Source organism: Talpa occidentalis, unplaced genomic scaffold (assembly GCF_014898055.3).
Source record: "Talpa occidentalis isolate TD23 unplaced genomic scaffold, MPIMG_talOcc4v2.1 talOcc4.17, whole genome shotgun sequence".
NCBI lineage: Eukaryota > Metazoa > Chordata > Mammalia > Eulipotyphla > Talpidae > Talpa > Talpa occidentalis.
This window is the reverse complement of record NW_023601754.1, coordinates 52,801,023-52,823,047: the sequence shown is the minus strand read 5'-3', so window position 1 is coordinate 52,823,047 and position 22,025 is coordinate 52,801,023. Positions and strand designations below refer to the sequence as shown.

Sequence of the window (22,025 nt, the reverse complement as noted above, 5' to 3'; positions counted from 1 at the left end):
GCTGCTGTCCACACGCTCGCGCCCGCAGGCCCTCGGCAGCCACGCTGAGGCAGCCACACGCCTGCCTCCTGAGTGAACACGTCCCGCGGGCCAGCAGCCGTCTCTCCGCTGTGGGGTGGTCTCGGGTGAGGCTGATCCCCAGTGGCATCCCCTGGACGAGGCCAGCAGCCACCCAGAGTCCTTGCAGGACACCCAGGCAGCCTCCCAGCCTCCCGTGTCTTAGCCGCTCATGTCAGACTGCCATCCACGAGGCAGCCCGTCCTGTGGGGTGAGGAGGCTGAACCAAGATAATCTCAAAGAAACAGCAGATGAAGCCTTGAACGAGCCACGCCTGAAGGCCATTCTACCTCTTCGCTTTGCATTCTACACTTAGCTTTCAACTCTGACAAGCCCTGATTATGAAAACCAGCTTGAACTGGCTTCCCTGTGCCACCCAAAGGGGTCTGGGCTTCGGCAGTGCTGGCTGGCGCGTCCCCACCCTCGCCTGCGACGCCCATGCAGAGAGGAATGTCTGAGACACTCCTGTCCTGTGCCGTCCCTGCCCCCGGGGTCCAGCTTTCTATGAACAAGGCTCTCCCCGAGGGACCCCACTCCCTCTGCCTCCTAAAGTTTGTGGGAAAGCTCCGGTGTCACCACCATGCAGGAGATTCCGGGGCACTGAGGTGGCACCGGGAAGCGCAGGGCCTGTGGGGCCTCCTGGTTCCAGTGCCCCCACCCCTGGTGAATTTATGGCACCCACCAGCACACGCAACCCCTTAAGCTCACACCGTGCCCGCCCGGAAGGCAGACAGGCAGCGCCGCAGAGACCCCGCCACGAACACACCGGAAGCACAAGTCCCCCGAGGCGGAGGCAGGACACGGGAGACGGGCTCTCCAGGGGCCAATGCCCAGAGCCAGAGCCCTGCAGAGCCCCGTGTGGCTGGATCTGGCGAGAACCCAGGCCAGGCCACAGCTTTCAAGCCCAAGAGGGAGCGTGAAGGTGCCGAAATCTTAAAGAGCAAAGCTTGGTTCAAAGCGTGGTCCGCAAGTGCAGGCTGCAGCATGCGTTTTTAAGGAGAAAATAACTCAGGACGCATTTTGAGTTCCCTCAAATGGAGGGACGCAGGCCGGCCACGGCGGGGGTGGGGAGTGGGGACGAGGGGTGGGTTGCGCACCAGGACCCTGGGTGTCCCCCGCAGCTCAGCAGCCCCAAAGGCGCCAGGGATGGTGTTCCCCAACACGAAAATCCACCTGAGCCACGTGAGTGTGTCTCAGATGACCCCTGCGAGGTCAGCACCTTCCCTGCCCTTACAGAAGCTCGGGCCCTCGGCGCAGACCCCCCAGAGGGGCAGGCGGCTGAATCGGCAGAGCCCCGCAGCCGGGAAGGGCTGGAGCCTGGTCTTCCGAACACGAGCATCCACAGGAGACTCTCCGAGCCGCACGAGGCAGCCTGGGAACCAACAGGGAAGAGCGAGGCTGGCGTCCAGCCTCCCGCCCCCACTAGGGTGCACCCCGCGCCAGCAGCCGCTCGGGCGTGGCTGTGCAGGGCCAGCCCCCGGGCCGGCAGCACCAACCGGCAGCCCGGAGCCAGCGTCTCCAGGGTCCAGGCTCAGAGGGTGCCGGCACGAAACCGCTCTCCAGGGGCAGTGCATGCGCGTAGAGCAGAGGCTAAAAGCAGTGTCAAAAGAGGCGTTTTGAAGACAGAAGCAGAAACTCTGCGCTCCCCGTGCTCCCAGAGGCTCCAATCCGCCCGCTGAGCCTTCTCGGCGGCCCAGCGGCTCCGCGTGGCGGGGAGGCCCGCATGCTCCAGCGGCGCCGCGCTCCCACGGACAGTCCGGCCTGGCCCGGTCGCCAGCTGAGCGGCGGTGGGTGCCTTTGCATCTGCAACCCTCATTTATTATTTAAGCCCAAGAAGCAGCAACAGCTCTGTCATCCCTGGGAGCCTCTCCCTCTGTCACACGCACACACGCGCACATGCACACACGCGCACACACAGGAAGAGGACTTACATCACAGCCGCATCCTACAGGAGATGATTCAACCCGGCCCCGCACCCTCACGGGGTTACACTTCCAGTTAGCCCACGAGACCTCGCGTGTCCCCCATCACCCTGGAAACACGCCCCACAGTTTACATGGACGGGAATCCACATCGGCTCATTCTCCACGCGAGCCAGGCTCTGATTGGACAACAACCATTTCAGTACATCCCTCAGCAAATCAAAGGGGACCAACGCAGGCACCTGGAGTAAGTTAAAGCACCTTCTCCATCTTAGCTGCCTCCCTGCTCCCACAGCGTCTTTCCTTCTGGGTTTTCAACACCTGAACCGTCCGGAACAAAAGGCCGCCAGGAGCCAAAGCCCAACTCACAAAAAGCCTGGAAGCTTCGGCGCAGGGAGGGAGGTGGCTTCGGGTGGCCATCTGGCGGGGGCCGGGGCTGCGGTCCCCCCTTTCTGAAGGGCCCCGTCTGGGTGCGGAGAGCAGGGCCTGCCACCAGCGCACGCCCACGCCTTCCGCCTACCCGCCAGTGCCCACAGCGGACCAGTGCCCTGCAAGGCCTCTCCAAGAAATGTCAGCCCCGGCCAGGACACGGAGCCCACGGGACCTTTCCGAGCGGCTTTTGCAAGGCAGAAACTGTCCTCCACTTTCAGGAGCACCCCAGAGTAACACATTCCTTTGCACCACAAGGCGAGAAGTGACACCTAGACCTGTCACGGAGGGAGCTCAGCCTGCCGGCGCCAGGACGTCCCCACACAGTGGATGCCACCAGAGAAAAGGCGCGCGCCTGGGCCGAGCCGGCCTTCGACGCATCTGACTTGAAGCCTCCGCTTTGGACCAACAGCCACCCTTCCTGCCATGCTCGAAGGCCATCGGCCACCCAAGGGGCTGGTCGCCACAACGAGCAGACCCATGAACCCTCGCGCCCGAGAGCCACAGCGCCGCGCCACACCCCCATGGCTCGGGGGGCCACGGTGCCTTCTGGCGTCCATCACAGCCACAGCACCCAGAGGCCGGCCCGGGCCCCGCGCTGCGTGGCGACCACCTTTGTCCCTTTCTTTCAGGACCAAGGCACAGCTCCGCTTGCCCTTCCCGGCTCAGAGAGCGGCAGGCAAGGCCTCAGAGGTGGCCAGACACAGCACACGGCGCCCACGGTGGGCAACACCGCAGCCCTGCGCCCACGCCGCCTGCGCGCCCGTGCTGAGCCGCCGCCCGCCCCGGCCCAAGAGTCAGCGCTCTCCCCCAGCCGAAGCGGCCAACGCCGCCTTGTCCCTACCTCGATCAAGAAGTCCCCGGTCCTCAGTCCGGCTTGCCACGCCACCCCGCCTTCGTCCACCGACTCCAGGTACTGCAGGGCTGGGAACGCCGGCGTGGGCGTGAACTCCTCGATGGGCGTATCCGCTGGGGAGACAGGACACCTCGTCAGAGACCCGGCGGCGGCGTCCGAGTCGGCGGCCCGACCCACCCGGGGCCCCGGAGCCCCGCGTCTCCCGTCTCAGCACAGTCAGCCTCTCCGGCGGGGGCCGACGGCACGTGGGGGCCCCCACCTGGCTCTGGGCTCCGCTGACAACATGAACAACGTGCCGCGGTGCATGTCTACACGCCTGTCATTTTCTTTAAAAGCATCAGTGACTAAACATTTTCAGTTCTAAAAATGGAAAAGTTCCCCCCATAACCACACAGAGCGACAGAAACACGGCACAGAACCACTCGCCAAGCCACATCCGCGTAGACTCGCACCCGGGGGTCCGGCCCGAGCATGGACAGCGCAGCGCTGACCCAGTGGGCGGCCGCAGATTTGGAATCTGCTTATGGCTCCCCGGGACACCTGGCAGCCGGCGCCCACCAGAGTGGGCCCTCACTCCTCGGCAGAGAGAGCCCCGGCTTCCGGGCCCCCCGCGGCTGCCAGCAGAACTCCGGGCCAGCGGTGGACTTTCCCGGGTGGCTGTGAGCGGCCAGGGGCGGTGGGTGGGAGGATGAAAATGGCCTCGGCGGGGGAGGGGCGATCCCACACAGTCATGGACACACACGCGGGGACAGATTTATCCTCCTGCCTCGCCCTGGACGGCTTGCTGCTGGGGCCGCCTTAGCCCGGGGCCCGGGGGAGGCCGCCCACGGTGGGGCCGCTCCGGCACAGGTGTGGGACCCCAGCCCGGCAGAGGCTCCCGGGGAAGCGTGCACGTGGCTTACCCACACACGCGGTGGACAGATGCTCCTTCCTGGGGAGACGATGCCATTTTGTTTTGCTTTGCAAGGGAAGCCCCCAAGTTCAGGGCCTGTGGGGGGCCGCTGTTCTGGAACACACCCAGAGCCCACCACCCCGGGCCCCGTGATGCATGTGCGGCCAGCCGGGGCCACGGCAGAGGGGACCATCTTGCCACATTTCCTTTGCAAAGTCACCTTAGAGGCAGGCGCTGGCGCCGGCCACACTTGGAGCCAAAGTCCACTCCCAGACGGGGCCGCTTCCGGAGCCCGGAGCCCGGGACTAGCCGCCCCGGGGGTCTGGGAGCGGGACCCAGCCCGGTGCCCACCGGCCGCTCGGAGCCGGGAAGGACGGGCTGGACCAGGGGCCGCGGAAGCGAAGGCGTGCGGGGGCTCGTCGCGGACGACGCTGTGTATCGACAACTGAAAATCCCCCCAGGAAGCCGATGTTTTCTGAGTAGGGCAGGATGTTAAGGAACACGGTTGTCTAGCAACCAAGTGCCCCCAGGAAAAACGCTGCTCTCCGAGCCGGGAACGTCTTCCATACAGGCGTGTGCACACACACACAGACACAGACACACACAGACACACACACACACCCCATGTGCGTGTGGCCTGGCCGGGCAGCGGCTCTTACCTTTCGCCCCTCGCAGCACAAACCCGAAGCCCTCATTGTCCTTCTTCTGCAGGACCACCGCCTTCTCCTCGATGATGCAGTCGCTGTAGAGAGAATTCCGGGGACAGCGACCATTATTGTAACCCGTCATCATCGCCGAGGCTGCTCCTCCGCCGGGGACGTCCATCATCACGGCCAATTAATCAGCCCAGCTCGCCGGAGCCAGGCAGCACGGAGGCAGCTGGGAGGCACAGGGCGCAGGAGGAGCGAAGGCAGCTGGGGCGGGCAGGCTAACGGGATAGGCGGGCACAGCACAATGGGGCTCGGAGGGGGGGGCAGGCAGAGGCAGAGCCCGAGCGGGCGGGAGGAGGGAGGCAGACATGGTGGGGAGGCCGCTGGCGGGCGGCCGTGCACCCACCCAGGCGCAGGGAAAGCGGCCGGAGAGGCAGGGCCGGGGCGCCGGGCGCTGGTTCCGGGCGCCGGTGAGATCAGCCGGGGAGACCAGGCCTCCGTTTTTGTTCTTCTTCTGAAGGGCTCTTAAAAACCAAATCTGATTTGCTCCCGGCAGGAGCCGGCGGCGGCACCTGGAGACGCGAGGCCCCTCCCTCTGTCCCGGGAGCGCGGTCCCTGCGGTGCCCGGAGCCGGAGCCGGGACGTGCGGCCGCGCGGCTGCTCCGCCTCATCCCGTGCACGGAAGCCGCGGGCCGAGGAGGGGGCGGCCGGCCCTGCCCCCAGCAGCGGCAGGTGGGGCTGCGGGCAGGAGGAGGCGGTCACTCCGGTAACACCATGGCCTCCTTTCGGGGATGATGCATTGTGGGGACGGGGGAAGCGGGCAGGCGCCCCCCGCCGGGAGAGGCCACGGCCAGCCACAGCGCCTGCCTCCCGGCCTTTCTCTTTCAAAGGAAGGAGGCCAAGGAGCGGCAGGTCCTTCACAGAGGGGCGCAGACAGGAGTGGCCCCCGCGGCGGGGGTGGACGGTGCAGGGCCCAGGGGACTTCAGGGGCTAAGCCGTGGCCCTGCCCCACCTCTGGGGGGGGGGTGCGCGAGGGGAAGGCTGCCCCGGAAGTAAGTCGGGATTGGGAAGGCTGTGGAGGGAGGAGGGGCGGCGACAGGGAGAGGCTTCCTCCAGGGTCCTCGGGGGCTGGCACGGCGGGCCGGGCACTAGCACCTCGGAGGCCCGAGGGCGGCCTGGTGGCCCCGCGCAGCCCCCCTCAGAAGGGAGTCCTGGGGACACACGGAGCAAGCCGTGGGGACAACTTGCTCCGACAACCAGCTCCGAGCCTGTGACAGCTGAAGGTCAGCCCTGCCCGGCTGGAGGTGGCCCCTGCAGCGGGCAGCCGGCCGGGGCAGCGCCGGGGCCCGTGGGGGAGGGCCAGGACTCGTGGACAGGGCAGCCCAGGCGGGGCCACGACGCAGAGCGCACGTGATCTGACCACTCCCAGCCCCACCCCTCCCCCTGCGGGGATGGCTGGGCACAGGGCCCTCGGGAGACCCCACGCTGGGACGGGGCCAGCAGTGGGGACACAAGCCCAGCCAGGACCGCAGACGAGGGTGGCTCATGAACTTGGCAGGGGGACTCGGTGCCTGGACCGCCTCTGGCTCCCACCCACCGCGGGGCAGGGAGTCTGGCCGCGGGGGTGGGCCGCAGCCTTGAGACCCCTGGTCCCTGCTCAGTGCCCGGAGCCCATCACCGAGGCCCGAAGCCAGGTCCCATCACCTGCCCGGCTTCCGTCAGTCATGAGACTAAAACTGTCCCCACGTACTGAGGAGGGAGACCAGCCCACGGGCCTCCTGGCCGCACAGGGCGCACCTGCTACGTTCGATGGGAGGCTCCCGGGAACTGACCCATCAACCCCCATTGCCCACCCAGCAAGTGCAGGCGTCGAGGGGGAGGGGGCAGGCCGGGGGCCGGCACCAGGGCAATCACAACTTCTGCCAGGCCCCCCCACCTGCCTGTGTCCACAGCCACCCAGCCCCTCCCCTCGCGTGGTCGCCTCCAGGGACCGGCTCTCAAGGGTCCTGCCCGGAAGCCACGGCCTGTGCCTTTGCGCTATGCATCCTCCTGCCTGCGTGGCCACCTGCAGCCCCCGAGGCCCTGGAGCCCTGCCCCAGGACACGTGGCCCCCACCGGCCGCCTCTGCTCTCAGGGCCCACGTGGCTCAGACCTGCCCCAACTCCCAGAACCATTCCCTGTGGCGGCCGGGGGACGGCTGGGGGCGCCGCTACCTCGCCACCGACCTGGCAGGAGGGCATCCAGCGAGGCAGCTGAAGGTGCAGGGCCAGACCCAGCTGTGCGCTCACCCCAAGGTCACCCTGACCTTGGGGCTTCAGGGTCCCTTTCTGCAAAATGGGACTAGTGAGGTGCCTGTTCACCCCGGGAGGGATTCATGAGCAGGCGCCCAGCTGGCCCCGCCGCGCCAGGGTGCCCCAGCCCACCGGAGAGCCTCCAGCTTGCACTCGGGGGGCCATCCCCGGGCCCCGCAGACGCGGAGCTGTCGCCGCAGGAGGGCGGGCGGCCTGACCTGCTCTTCCCCGCACTGTTCCAGGAGCCAGTGAGCTCCGTTCCTGCCCGAGGACCCCATTTCATGTCGCGGGTAGACCTGGCTAGGCTCCCCCTTGGGGATCACCGGCTTAGCTACCAGGAGACTCAGTTTCTCCTCCTGCAGAGTGGGGTGATAGAAGCTGCCTCGCAGGCTCTCCATGAGGGCAGGCCCCCACGGCCTCCCGCATGGCACCCCCGCTCCCTCCCTGCATCCAAGAGAAGCGGCTCCTGGAAGGCAGCGACCCCCGAGCACCCGCGCGGGAGACACAAGGAGATATTCACGGAATGGGTGGAGCAGATGAGGGTCCAGCACGGATAGCGGGGTGTTGTGGGAGGTGCTGAAGGAAGGCCTGGGGCTTCCAGGGGGATGTGGGGCGGCAGGTGGGGTGGGGCAGAGCAGGCAGTCGGCTCTGCCCAGTGCCGAGAGGAAGCGGGAAGCACTGCGGCTGGGGAGCAATTCTGGGCCTCGCGGATCCGGGAAAAGCAACAGGAAACTCGAATGCAAGCGTCAAGCCCTCCAGACAGGGGGAGGCAAGGTCGCCAAAGAGCTCTGCCTCCACCCTGTGGGCCAGACCGGGAAACCCATAGGTCACGCACCCGAAGTCTGTTCATTTGACCCACAGCCCCCAAGTGCACTGAAGCCCCAGCCCCAGCCAGCGTCCACCCACCCTGGCCACCGGCCACCGGCCAGCCTGCACCTCTGCCCTCCAGCAGCAGCCCGAACGCATCAAGATTCACTGGGGCACGCCCCCCCGCCCCCCGCACCTTCCCACGCTGCTGACCTTGGTGAGTGCTCAGAGGTCACTGTCACCTGGCTCCGGGAGCCTGCCTAGTGAAACACAGGCCCCACCCCCAGCCATCATGCCACACCCCACTTTGCATCTCCTGGGCAGAGGGCAGATCACAGCCCACCCTTCCTGCTGGCCACCTCGGTTCCCCAGATGACCTGAACTCCAGCTTCTAGTCAGCCCTCATGCGCACTCCCAGGCTGGCCACGAGCAGCCCCACCTGTGTGGCTGGTGCACAGTCGGTGAGGCTCACCTGCTTGCTGTAAACAGATAAAGCATCTGACCCAGCTGCATCCTCTTCCAGAGTGTTCCCTGAACACAGTGGAGGACAACTGGGTCCCGACGGTGCCCACAGGACGGGGTGGGCGAGGAGCGGCAGGGCGTGCAGGTGGCACTCCATGCAGCGGGCGCCCCACAGCACAGCCGAGGAGGGGCAGGCGCCTTTTCCAGTTTGTACAAAGTTGCCTTGAGAAGGCGAGACCTCCCCTGCCACCCTCCACCCCCCGGGCCTGGACCTGGAGCCACATGGCGCAGCCCGCACGTGCCTGCAGGGAAGCATCCACGGAGGCCACAGGGGCTCCTGAGTATACTGACGCCCCCTGCCCTGCAGCAGCAGGAGCCGCACCCCAGCCTCAGGGCCCCAGGGCCCCGGAGGTAGGGTCTGGGAGGCAGCGTGTGCCAGCGTGCCAGCTGGCGCTCAGGACTGCCTGTCTCTGACGGCGCCTTTGGCAGCGGCGCCTAGTCCTGGAGGAGGCGCGAGCAGGAGCCGGGAAGCCAGCGGGGTGGGAGACGCGGGAGCACGTGGGCCGGGATCCTGCGGCCCTGTCCGCAGGGAAGTGTCGTCACAGGCATTTTAGTTTTGAACACGAGCCGGCTGGGCAGACCAGATGGCCTCACCAGCTCTCGGGACCACGGCTAGGACGTGACCCAGTCGGGTTGAGCAGCCGCCCTGCATCTCTGCTCCCCTGGGTGGGGCTTTGGTGGGGGGTCTGGTGCGCGGCTGATGTTCAGAAGCCATCAGGGCCACTGGCAGAGCGGCCTTGTTGGTCCTGTGGGGTTCACTGAACACCTGCAGGCAGCAGGTGATGGGGTGGGGCTGCTGAGGGAACAAGCAGGCAGGCCCCGCCCGGCGCTTTGGAGGTGCCGGGCACAGTGGGGGGAGTGGCAGCCCCTCAAAAATAGGCCCATGTCTTAACCCCATGCCTGCCGTGTGTCAGCATCTGGAAATAGGGTCTTTGCAGATGTGGCTGGTTTTCCTCAAGGCAAGATGCTCCTAGATTCAGTCAGGCCCTAGGTCCAAAGAGTGGGCCTTCTCATGAAAAAGATGCGGGGCTGGGACAGAAGTTAGACCCGAGATGCAGAAGATGTAAGGCCATGTGAAGACAGAGGGGGGTGCCTCGCAGCCACAAGAGAGGCCCCCCTGGCGGACACCAGAGCCGGAAGGAGACTCCCAGAGCCGTAGGCGAGAGCGCGGCGCTTGACACCCTGGGCTCAGACTTCTGGCCTCCAGGCTCTGAGAGAGTAAGTCTCTCTCGGAAGCCCCCGGTCTGCAATCATTTGTTCAGTAAACTTGGAAAGGGCACCAGGAAAGTGGGAAGAGAAACATTAACCCGAAGCCACCCAGAAGTGCAGGATCTGGTGGTGTGAGAAGGCCTGGAGGAGCAAATGGGTTGGGAGGCTGGAGAGGCAGAGGGAGAAGAGAACTTTCCAGATAGAGGGACCACATGAGTGAAGGTCCTGAGGGTCACCGAGTGACCCTGCAGGCCAGGCGAGGCCCAGGGGACACAGCTGGGCGGTGAGGGGCTGCGACAGCCCCGGTGTCGGCCGTGTGAGTGACGGAAAAGCAGCCGCCCCACCACGCCCCTCCCCTGCCTTTCCCAGCCTGATTCGCGTGGGGTGACCGGGGTTGGCCCAGCACGGGCGGGAACTTTCTCCGTCAACAGCGTGTCCACAGGAACAACGCACGCCCAGAAGTCTGTGCCCAAGAGGCCCTGAGACGCCAGCAGGAAGGAAAGCGGGGTTCTGGGGTGGCCTGGGGCCCTGGCAGCAGCGGGGGTCATTAGAGGTGGGGGTCAGCGAGGCAGGGTCATCAGAGGCGGAGTCAGCAGCAGGGGGTCAGCGGAGACAGGGTCAGCGGAGGCGGGGTCAGCAGTGGGGGGAGGGGTTGGGCTGCGGTCAGCAGAAATGGGGCACCAGGAGGCGGGGCGCCTGCACCTGGCTGGCCAGCTGTCTTGGGGGGCCCAGGGGCATGCGCGAGCCAGCTCCCCACCCTGAAGCACAAGCAAAGGTGTGGGACCAGGGTGTGACGAGGGTCCGGGAAACCGGCGGGGGTGGCGCCAGGAGCCCTGCCGCGCGTGTCCATCAGCCAGTCACTACACACGACCCCACTTGGGGTGGGTCTTCTTGCTTTGAAAGAACCCCCGGGGCCCGGGCATGCAGACGCCGGCTGAGAAGCCACAGAGGCCGCCGCGGGCCCCACAAGGAGCAGGCAGGCGGGAGCCAGGGCAGGCCTAGCCTATTCCTCTCGGGTTTTCTGCGGTCAGAGGCACCAGGTGCGGGCTGGCTGGGGCCGCTGGGTCTCAGGTGGGCACCTGAGGTCTTTCCAAAGCAGCAGCAGATGCGGGGATCCCGGGAGGAATCCTCCAAGAGCGATCGGTGCTTTTATTGCCTGGCTGGCCCCTTGGGGAGCAGCTGTGGGGACCCCCCTTCTCCAGGCAGGGCAGGGGGCGCCCCCCCAGAGGCTCCCGCCAGGCCCCCACATGGAGACACCTCTCGGGCCCGAGCCGACAGAGGCAGGAACTGGGCCACTATTAGAAAGAGGGGCCCCAGGGGACGGGAACGGCAGAGGCTGTCCTAGAAATTTCCGGGCTCTGCCAATCAGCGAGGGCAAGGCGGAACAGAGCGCCTGTCAGCGACTCGGGGCCTGGGGGGCAGGGACCTGCCGGCTTGGCCCTTTGGCAGCCAGGCCTGGGCAGGCGGCCAGCTCACCGCAGAGCGCTGGCCTCGGGGCGCAGAGGACAGGGCCAGGCCCCATCCTGGGGAGAGGCTGGTGGCCGAGAAGCCCCGGTCCTCTGTCACTAGAAGCTGAGCGGGTGCCTCTCGGCCTTTGGCCACTGGGGCTCCCTGCGCCTGCCCCCGTCAGGCGGGGCCGCGGTGCTGTTCCTGCCCTGACGCCAGCCGGGACAGGGAGGCCCAGACCCTTCCTGTGGTGGCGTCCCAGGCCTGTGTGTCTGGGGCAGGGGGTGGCGGCAGTTCACCCGCAGACACCACTGCCCGGCGCCTGGGGCCCATCCTGCTCTGGGTGGAGGGCTGGGGCGCCTCGGAGAGGACGGCGGGCTCTGTGCGTCCGCCCTGGACACGGAGCCGAGTCTCGGCCGCCACCACGGGAAGGCCAGGCGGGGCGGCTGCGTCCCTCCCCGCTGCCCGCGTAACACCTACCGCCAGGATCCCCTAGCGGAAGCAGCAATGTGCGAAGAACTTGCCCCAAATTAAATCGTCTCATTACTTTGTAATAAATTACCCAAAAGCATTTGCTCGGCGCGCCCCAGCTTGCTACCTGGCGGGACGGGCTGGGGGAGACCACGGCGCGGGCATCCAGAGGACGGGGCCACCCTCCAGACGAGCGCGAAGGAAGCCGCCTCCTTGAGACCGGGCAGGCCTGGCCCCGTGACCGCGGACAGCGTCCTTGCCCCAAAAATATGGGTGCCACCTTGGCCTTGAGGCCCCACAATGGGGTCAGAGCCGGTCCTCAAAGGGCGGGTACAGCAGGGGCCGGAGGCGCCACCGCAGGGAGCGGGGCCTCCGCCTTCACGCTGAAAACTCGACGCCCAGTGAGACGCTCATTCACGCCAGGCTGAGCCCTGGGGAAGCCAACGCCGCATGCCCGGGCCTTGTAATGTCAAGTCCGGGGACAGTACCTACTGGACACACCCGCATGCCAGAAAACAAGGGCGACCCCGCCCGACTGTCCCGCATGTTGCCCCCTCGCAACACTGAGCCGGCGTGGAGGGAAGACCCGGGAGCTGGCGGGAGTCCCGGGTGCTGCAGGGCGGCCGTCCTGGCACGGGTGTCACCGCAGAAGCAGGGTGTTCAGACTCCCCGTGGCGCCTGGGGGACGCTCTAAGATCCAGGACCGGAGGGGAAAGGCTGGTGTTCGTGCAAATCCCCGGCAGCCAGCCCACCCCGGGAGGCCTTCCCAGCTCTCCCCCCTCCCCAAGCTGCCTGCACGCGCCTCAGCTGGAGGGGACGCCGCAGAGCTGGCATCTGCACACCTGCCTGTCACCTCTCCCGATTCCAGGGCCCCGTCACTTTCCACCCGAGGGCCACCAAAACTCCCCAAGATTCCCCTGAACTCACTATCGTACAACTCTCACATCAGATCATACCTCCTCTGCTTAAAACACTCCAACAGATTCCTAGCAGAATTGGGGATAAAAGTCTGAATTCTCCACCGTGGCTAAGAGCTTTGGTGACCTGACCCACACCTGGTTTCCTCCTAACCACCCTTTTTCAGCCTCCTGCTGTCTCCTCTCCCCCCAGGAGGCCCTGCTGATTCTCCTGCCTTTGCCTGGCTGTGGGCTCCTGGCTGCAGCTCCAGGTACTCCCGAGCAGACCCCTGCTCAGGGCCCCCCGAGGTCGCTTCACAGCGGGGGGCCTCCCCCTGGCCTGGTGAGAGCAGTTGCCCTCCCAGCCTTTGAGTCCCAGGCCTTCCTTTTGGTTTACTTTCCTGTCTGCGCTGCTGGTATTTGAAATCGAGATTTGTTTACTTGCTTACTATCCCGCGCTCCCAGTTGCTGCCTCTGCACGCCTGGCCCGCCCACCACACCTCGAGAAGGGAAGGCCCACGGCCTAGTCCTGGAGCCTGGACAGGACCCCCACGGGCTTTCCTGTCTACTGAGCAGCGTGTCCGGACCCGCAAGGGCGGCTGAGCCGGACGCTCCATCTGGCTGTTGTGGTTAATCCAAGTAAGTGGTGATGGTTGCTATGTTGTGTGGTTGGGACAAAGAGGCACATCAGGGCTGGGAAATTTCTGAAGACAAATGAAGGCCAAACAATGGATTTTAGATGCAGAGGGACCCTCTCCATGGCGCGGCCTGGTCCCTCCGCCTGCCGGCTCGCAGGCTGGGCTCCACCACTGCTGAGGCGCTGTCCAGAAAGGCCTCGAGCTCCGCCCGTGCTGCAGAGCGTGTCCTGGGTCCTCGGACACCAGCCCCCGTGCCAGCCGCCCTCCCCAGCATCCCGGGACCCCGCGGGCTTGCGCTGGATGGCACCCATGACCTTGGATGGCTGCCTCGTGGCCCCACGCGCCCTGCTCCAGCCGCAGGGCTGGGCCCGGGGGTGCTCACGGCTCTCTGGGGCCCCGTGGGGTGGCTGGCGTTGCCACCTCTCGCTCCCTGTCCGGTCCCAGGATCCTGGCTGCAAGGCCAGCCCATATTTCTGTTTATTTTCCTTCCTTCCTGTCTTCAGAAAGTCGCCTTATCTTCACAAAGATAACGGCTCCATCCTCCGTTCGCCTCCCAGCCCCAGGCCCCAGAGCACCTCATTACCCGCAGCATCTTTGGGCGTCTGAGTTTATCAAAAACAGCTTTCAGCCGGAAGAGGCTCACGCGTGTCCTTCCTGCCCCTCTGCAGCTGCCCCACGCTGAGGAGCTGGTGCCAGTGCACACTGGGCTCGCACTGCGGCCGTCCACACGCAGCCAGCGGCCCCGTGGCCCCGCTCACAGCGGGGGAGATCCGAATCTTCCGCTTCACCCAAGACAAAGCTGTGGCTCAGAGAGGCCAGGTGACAAGCCCAAGGTCACACAGCCTGGACGGGGCAGGCTGGTCACCCAGCCCAGGCTGCAGGGCCTTGCACGTGCCCGGAGCACCGGGGAGGCCTATGCTGGGCCGTGGAGGGGGTCTCAGACTCTTCCGGGGCCCTCGGCACCCTCCTTGGGGATGGACCCGGTCGGTGGCCCCTCTGGGTCCTGCAGTCTCAGGCCACCTGCCGCCTCTGCACACAACCAGAATAGGGAGCGCTGAGCCCCGGGTGGGGGCGCTGGTCGGGGCTGGACACAGGAGCTGCCCCTGGGCCTGTGCCCCGCATGCCCTGGTCCTCTGTGGACTGTTCATGAGCAGGCAGAGAGAATGGTGCCTGCCTGGGCGTGCTTCTCCATGTTTCGGGGCTCTCTGCACAAAGGTTCCCCAAAACCAACACGTGGCCCATTTCCGCAGGGCCAAGCAGTCACCTTCTCTTGGGAGGTTAAAGGGCCTGTGAGATTCCAGCTTAACTGAAGACCCTGGGGGAGCCCACATCCTCCACACCCACCCTGGCCATGGGGAAGCTGGACCCATGCGGCTGCCCGTCACCTGGGGGTGCCCCTCATGCTCCCCAGGGGAAGGATATTCCGGGACATCAGATGCCATGGCCTTCCGCCTGCTCAGCACTCTGGTGCAAGATGTGACCCAAGGCCCATGCCCGAACTGTGACCCAGGTGGGGGTCACCCATTTCTCTGCCTCAGTCTCCCCACCGGGCAAAAGGAGCTCTAGGTGCAAGCACGAGGAGCACCTGGGGACAGGTGGGGCGTCTGCACCTCACAGGCTGTGTTGCTATGGCATCGCCTCCCGGCTCTGCACTCAGGTAGCCAAGGCCTGCAGCTCGGAAGTCAGCCGTGGGTGGGGTTCACTAAGTGGCCACAGGCAAAGGCTGCAACCAGGGCCCAGGCCAGGGTGGGGAACAGGGAGGCAGAGGTGGCTGAGTCGGACCCACCCTCTCCTTCGGCACCTGGCAGGCTGGCTCGCTGGAGAACCAGGCTGGCTCTGTGGGGCACCGGCCCGCCCCGGTGGGGAGCAGGCAGGCGCCCGGTGTTCTGGGGGCCGCAGGGAGCTCAGCTGGGCCCAGCCTGGAGGTGTGCCCAGAGTCCCAGCCTCCCAGCTCCTCTCTGCTGGTTCACCCGCTCCCCCGCCCTTCCGCCTGCGCTCCCCACCCACACACCCACTCGCCACCTGGGAATGTACTAAATGTGGTCTGAGGATGCGCTGAGCCAGGAGCCTCCCTGGCGGGGAGGGACTCGGCTCCGCCCCCAGGCAGGGGCGCCGGGTCCAGAGAACGGTGCCAGGGCCTCCTGCCTTTCCCACCGGCAAGACTGAAACAAAAACCTCCGAGAGCGTGGGTGTCCCTGCTGGCCGGGCTCAGGTGCTCCACCCCAAAAGCCAGAGGCGCCCCATGCTTGCGCGGGGCAGCCCTGAGCCAGAAGAACCAACCTCGCCTCTGCCTGGGATCACCTGGCAGTCCTGGGAACGGAGAGCCAGAGGTCTCTGGGCAGGTGGAGGCCAGGCCAGGGCTCGCTGTGAACTCATGGCGGCCCGGGCAGCAGCAGCAGTCGGACGCCCACCTGCCCAGGCTGTAGCGAGAGGTCACTCTGTGCTCAGCTCCCTGCACCGTCACCTACGGACCGGACTCTCTAAGCCTTGGGACAGAGGCAGAATCAGCAGCCGCGGAGACCAGGTCGGGAAGTGGCCCATCCGGCCTGGGGTTGGCAGGCGGCGAGGTCCGGAGGGGACATGGGTCCGTCAGGCCCAGGCTCTGGGTCTTTGAACAGCACTTCCTGCCCCTGGCCAGAGAGCATCCTTCCCTTTCACGCTCAGCCTCGACAGTCCTCCGGCCCCTCTCCTCACTCTCCCACCACCTGGTCCTCTGTGCATTCTCACTTCAGAACACCTGCCCCTCATTTCCAATTTGAAATGAAATTCTCCTGCAGATGCACCCAAAAGCCTATCTGTGTGCTCTTGCGTGGGGAGTGGGGTGAGGGACTGCCTGTGGGCTCCCCGCCTTCGGGGTCTGACCTGAGGGAGCATGCGGTCAGCTCGGTCAGGGATCTGCCATTCATAGGTACCTGCCTTGTTCCCAGCGATACCCGGAAGCCACTCTCAGCTCAGCTCAGATCATGGCTGAGGAAGAGGTCTTGGACAGAGCTGAGTGCCAAAGTATGATGTTGCATCAACAGGGTGGACGTTGAGGGGGCTCCCCAGAATAGAGCACAGACAGGAAATGGAAGAGAAAATAAGGGTCAAGTGGGAGGGACTCAAGTGGTTCCCTAGCAGGTCCGCAAGACCGAACTGAGACAGAGGAACGCAGAGATTTCCAGAGGGTTACAAAGCGCCTTCCTGGAGCTGAGCTGCAGCAGCCTGAAGGAGCCTGCCAGCCAGCGAGGACACCCACACCCAGACCCTCATCACAACACTTGAGAATGTCGAGGTGCAGCCACGAGTTCCCACAGAGTTTTGAGGGGAAGGAAAGGACCACTCATACGGGAGCAGGACCCTGGCAGACCTTATAGCAGGGAGAGGCACAGCCACGACCAAGCAAGCCCTTGTCATTCAGAAGGAGACTGACTTGGGACCTAGAACTTGACATTACTGAGCACTCTGAAAACTAGAGACTGTTCAGACATGGAAGTTTACACTGCAGGTGCCTCTGGTTTAGGCTGGGACTTGAGTTCCAGCAGAACAAGGGGAAAGACCCCACTCCCTTATCCTGTAGCTCAAAGAGGGGACCTCAGCTAGTGTGCACTGGGGACTGGGGTCCCGCTGGAGCAGAGGGCACTGAAAGGCAGGGGTGGGGTCTAGTGAAGACAGAAGACACAGGACAGTATTGAGTGGCATGCTGAGGGAGACATAACAACACTCCCATTAAGGGAAAAAAAAAGCAACCATAAACTCCAGGAAAAACAAAAACTTCTTACAAAGACCAGAATCCTCACACTGAGCTAAAATGAGGTAGAGTGCTGAGGAGCCGGAGCAGAGGAAGAAGGAGTCCACCACTGTGACATTACAAAGTCCTCCTCATGGGCCCATAATGAGGAACCGGAGTCCCACCCCCATCCTAGGTGGAACAGACACATTTCCCTTCCCACAGTGATGGAATGCTTTCCACTGGGTTTTCACTTTAGAATTCAACATACAGACAGAATCCTAGAGAACTGAAATGTGGATATAAACACAACAAAGGATTAAGTGATAATATCTGAAACTTATTAAACGGCTGAGGAGTTTGGGGACCTTATTGAAGGATAATCAGCAGATCGGGAATAATGATTCAGAATTGGAGGTGGGGCAGAGGCGCGTACGACTATGAAAAGCTCATCTTGTACAGCACAGAATCGAAGATGCCATGCGCTGATACATTAAGAAATGGGGGAGGCCACTGCAGAGGTAGGGAGGAGATAACCCCCAGAAGAATGGACAAAGACAAGGTGGTTCTTCCCACTGGGGTGGTCCAGTGAGGGGGGAGGGTGGGCAACAGCTCTTTCTATTCCCAGCCCCCGCCTGTGTGGTTTGGTGACAAGCGTTAACAGCTGACTTTATTAAGGGCATGTAGGGCTTGCATCAAAATTTGTGAAAGGAGGGAAAAAATAACCTGAGAGAATGAGGGGTGGGTCCCCTGGAGCAGCCAGATTGGGGGGGACAGGGAACGTGGGCAAGAAGGGGCAACCTGGGGAAGCAGCAGGGGGGGGGGAGGGACTCGTCAGGCCCTGTGAAGGACCGAATGCGGGAGGGGGGCAGGGAAGGTAGGAAGAGAGGAAGCCACGCGTCTACCAGCTAGGCCTGGCGTGCTGCCCACCAGCCTGGACACCGCAGGGAACAGCAGTTTGGAGGGAAACTATAACAGGTTCAGGTCAGGGCACGCTCCCTTGGGCTGCGACATCCGCGTGGGGCCAGAAGCAGCCGAGGTGAACTGCTCTCCACCTAGGCCCTGGCCCCGCTCCCCGTCTCCTGGCTCCCACAGACCCTTCTCCCGGGGCCCAGCCGGGGAGCGCACTCACGGGTTGATCTCTGTTTTTCAAGCATAGCAAAAACAAAAAATAGATAATGGTGGAGCAGGAACGGGGCAATCGGTGTTTCTCGCCAATTCTGCACGAGGGCTGTCCTCTGTGGCCAGGCTCCTCTGGGTGCTCAGCCCGCGGTCTCCCCAGCTGCCAGCACCAGACACTACTTCCTCATTCATCCTTACAGGGGCGCCCCTGGGGTGTGGTGGGAGCAGGATGTGGGAACCTCTACTTTGCAAACAGAGCTGGGGGGGTTGGGATGGGGCGCAGAGAGGGGCCTCGGCTGCCGAGGCCAACGGGGCTTGTGGGGGATCTGAGAGGAGCTGAGGGGCTGCACTGCACACTTCCTGCCATGAGCCTATTTGGGGTCCACCTCGGAAGGACCCTCAGGAGGCCAGTGGCGGGGTCTGGGGCGGGAGGAGACCCTCTCTTTGTGTTGGCCACGTGACCCTGAATTTTGTAGCCACGTGTATGTTTCCAATGACCAACTTAAAAACACGTAAGCGTGGCGCCGCACTCCAGACACCACAAACACGCGTGCTGTGGACAGCGTGGATATTCAGCTGGCAAACAGGTGCACTTGTCCACCCTCTAATCCAACCCCTCAGGGAGAACAGGCCCCCTAAGTGTGCGGAGGAGGGAACCGGTGCGGCTGAGACCCACCCTGGCCGGCCCTGTGCAGCTGGTGGCGGCGCTGTGCCCACAGGGAGGCCCACCCACCTCTGTCCCTGTATAGCCCAAGAGACCCCCTGCGCCCCTCATCCCCGCATCCGGCCTTGGCGGGTCCCCGTCCCTCCCGACGTCGCCCAGCACCCTGGCCCTCGCTGTCACCCCCTCCTCCGCCCACCTGGACCTCCAGCCGCCTGCCCTGGACGGCGCGGGTGCCTCGGCGGGTCTGTTTGCCAGCCCCCACCTCTGTCAGCAGAGTTAGAACCTGTCTTCTGCCCAAAGCCCTCCAGGGACAGTGCCAAGGCCTGTGAGCCCGCGGTCTCCCCAGCGCCCCCTGCTGGCTCACTGCTGCTCCTGCGGACAGGAGCCAAGTGTGCCGGGGCCGGCCCAAAAGGCGGGGTCAGTACCCGTGAATTTTTAACTCTCAAAAGCACAAGCATGAAGGTGGCGCCCTCCCCAGCCAGGCCGAGGGACCCCAGGGGGACCGGGGAGCTGCTCATCACAGGCCCCAGGGGTGCGGGGCAGGGGTGCGGCACCCGGCAGGGGTCCAGGTCCTTCCTGAGCCAGGACCTTCTCTGGAGGAGATGGGCTGGGGCGTCTCAAGAGCCCCCCGAGAGCTGCCCAGCGCGGGAGCAGGCCGCACTGCCCCCGGTCAGCCGGGGGCTCTGGGCTCGTCCGCGCCCTCCCTTGCCCAGCCCATGCTCTGGGGTGGCCCCCAGGGCGCTTCTCCACACACCGGCCCCGAGTGCAGACTCCAGTCGTGGCAGAAACAAGGGGACGGAGGCTTCCGTGCTTGGGGACAGTTAAGACACCAACGTGGCCACAGCGACCGGGAGCCACGCTCAGTGCCAGAGGCCCCAGAGCCTCTGCTCCCCGGGGCCCTCCGCGTCTGCCTCGGCCGCTGGAGCTAAGGGGAAGGAGCCTGAGACCTTCGAGGTCCTGAGGCTGCTGAGGTGTCCACAGCGAGGCGGTGGGCGTGGGGTGCCAGGCATTCAAGCCCGTGCTCCGTCTGCTCCATCACAGCCACGAAACACCCCCCCACACAACCAGAGCGGGAAGCAAACCAGGGTGCTCAGCCTCATGCCTGGGGCCGGCCTCGGGGCGCAGACCCCAGACTCGGGCAGGAGTGAACTCCGGACAAGCGGATGAGGTGTGAGCCAGGGGACGGCGGTCTGGGGCCTCCTGGGTTGTGGGTGCCGCCACCTTGGCGCTGCCTCGCGGGCCCTGGGGCCAGCAGCTGCCACCCGAGCATCTGTGCTGTAGCCCCAGGCAACGCCCCATCCTCCCCTGACGGACAGCCCCCCGCGGCCCCCGCGCACACTCACACTTGCCCGGCCTGGCCCCAGGGGCCCCCCGCAGGGAGCTCCAGGCGGGGCGGCGCCTGGCCTGCCCCCGCCAGCCACCTACCTGGCGGCATCGAAGCTGTCGTAGGAGCCCACCGTGTAGTGCCGGAAGAGCTTCTTGGTGCGGTCCACGCGGGTGTCTGCAGGGGAGAGAACACGCTGAAAGCTCGCGCCCCCGCCCCCACCCGCCACCCGCCGTCTGTCTGCGGCACAGGACGCGGCTCCTGGGGGAGACCCCGGAGGGAGGGGGGCGGCGTCCTCTGGGGCCTGGCCTCTCACAAGGCGGGAACGGACGCCGCGGGCAGGGCCCTGGCGGGCAGGGGAGGCGGGAGGAGCAGCCTGCAAGGGGGACGTCCGAGCCCCAGCGGGGTGGCCGCGCCCTGGGCCGCGCCCGGAACTGTGCCCGAGCACACCGGGGGCCCCGCGGGGCGGCCTCGCGGGGGTGTCCGGGTGTCGCTATTTTCTGTCCTGCGCACAAGCGCAACCAACGTCCCCGACTAAGCCCCTCGCTCAGATGGAGACCGGACCCTGGGGAGTGGCGCGAAGGGGTGATCAGGGTCAGCAGGCGCGCGGGCCGGAGGAAGCCCGCCACACCACAGCCCTGAGCGGCTCCCGCCTGGCCAGCCCTGCCCAGGGTACGCCCTCCTGCCTCGCCCGGAAAAGCCAGAGAAACGGCTCAGACCCCGTCCGCGTGCTGCAGCCCCGCTGCCTGCCTCCCCACCCCAGGCTCCACGGTGGACACGAAATTCCAGACACGCGCGGCGGCTGGGGGAGGGGCTGGCCAAAGCACCCCCAGGGCAAGTGTCCCCTACCCCGGCCCCGGGGCAGGCCCTGGCGTCCTGGGGCGCGGCGGGCATCCAAGCCGGCAACCGCGCCCGGCCGAGCCACGTCACACCCCTCTCTGGGATTTGTCCCCGCGGCCATCACTGCCTCCCCCGCCTCTGCACCCTCCCCGCTGCCCCCTAGGTCCAGCAAGAGGAGATGCCCACCCCCCCCCCAGGCGGTGGCTGCTCTGGGCGCTCTCTCGGCCCCTTCCTTGGCTGCAGGGACCCCTGGGAGGCTGGAGCACCTGCAGGCTCCTCGGCGCCGCACATCCAGCCGGGAGCGCCCGCCCCTCTGCTCTCTGCTCCACCCCACGCTGCCCTTCAAACCCCTCTGGACCTGGCATCCTCCGAGTCGGCCACGCGCCTCTGCTCGGGACGTCACCGCCTTCCTCCTCACTGACGCTTGGGGCCGGGCGAGGGCTCCTCACCAGCAGGCTGCGCGCCTGGGCCCCGAGGGTCCGGGCCCCGCTGGCCTCGGCTCAGGAACGCCTCACTTCTCTGGTCTCGCCCCCCGCCCTGCCCCCACGGAGTGCAGCCTCCGGAAGACACTCACCCAACGCAAGGCCCCGCACCCAGCCATGCCGCGGAGCTGGTGCAAGAAGGCGCAGGCTGGGCGCCCAGTGCCCTCGGGGCGGCTGCTCCAGCCCAGCCGCTCTGTCCGGCGTCCACACGGCGCGCAGGTGTTTCCTCCGCCCCGCAGCCACGCCTTCACAGCGTGCGCATCACGGTCTACCAGGCCCAGCTGGGCTGGCCCGGGCCTCGGCACGGGGCCTCACGGCGGGGCTGGGCTCAGCTTGCAGGGCCCAGATCCCGGTGGAGGGGGGGCAGGGCAGGGCCCCTGGAGGCTGGGCTTCTGAGGGCTGGTGGAGCGCCCCGCAGTCAGACCACCGGGTAGGGTGCACACGGGCCCAGCCGGTCCTCGTGCCAGGCCTGGAGAGGCGGGGGGAACTGAGCCTCCTTGCGGGGTTAGGCGGAGTAGCTCCCGAAGCCACAGGCGACCCCAGGGACTCGCTGCTAATTGTCCTGATTACTCCTAATTGCCTGTTGCTTCAGCCCCACCTGGCAGCGCTGCACGGTTGTCTGGGGAACCGCTGGGCGCGAGAGCCGGTGGATGCCAGCACCTGGCCGCCGTCACGGTCCGGCAGGTCCCAGGCGCGGAGAGAAGAGAGTGCGCGTGCACACCTGCGTGTGCGCCCCGAGCAACGTCCCAGTGCAGAGAGGGACCGCTCAGGCCGGTCTCCCCGCCAGCGCGCCGGGCC

The 22,025-nt window shown here is 65.8% G+C and overlaps 1 protein-coding gene across 3 annotated transcripts in view; it reads right to left on the bottom strand.

Annotated features, from left to right (window-relative positions):
- SHANK2 (SH3 and multiple ankyrin repeat domains 2) overlaps window positions 1-22,025 on the bottom strand; it is a 170,773-nt gene that overhangs the window by 61,631 nt on the left and 87,117 nt on the right. For all 3 annotated transcript variants that reach the window (XM_054697436.1, XM_037517402.2, XM_037517401.2), the window contains 3 exons: window positions 20,007-20,082; window positions 4,816-4,898; window positions 3,253-3,377 (listed from right to left, as the gene is read on the bottom strand). In XM_054697436.1, the coding sequence (XP_054553411.1) occupies window positions 3,253-3,377; window positions 4,816-4,898; window positions 20,007-20,082 (284 nt within the window). The remainder of the gene's footprint in view (window positions 1-3,252; window positions 3,378-4,815; window positions 4,899-20,006; window positions 20,083-22,025) is intronic.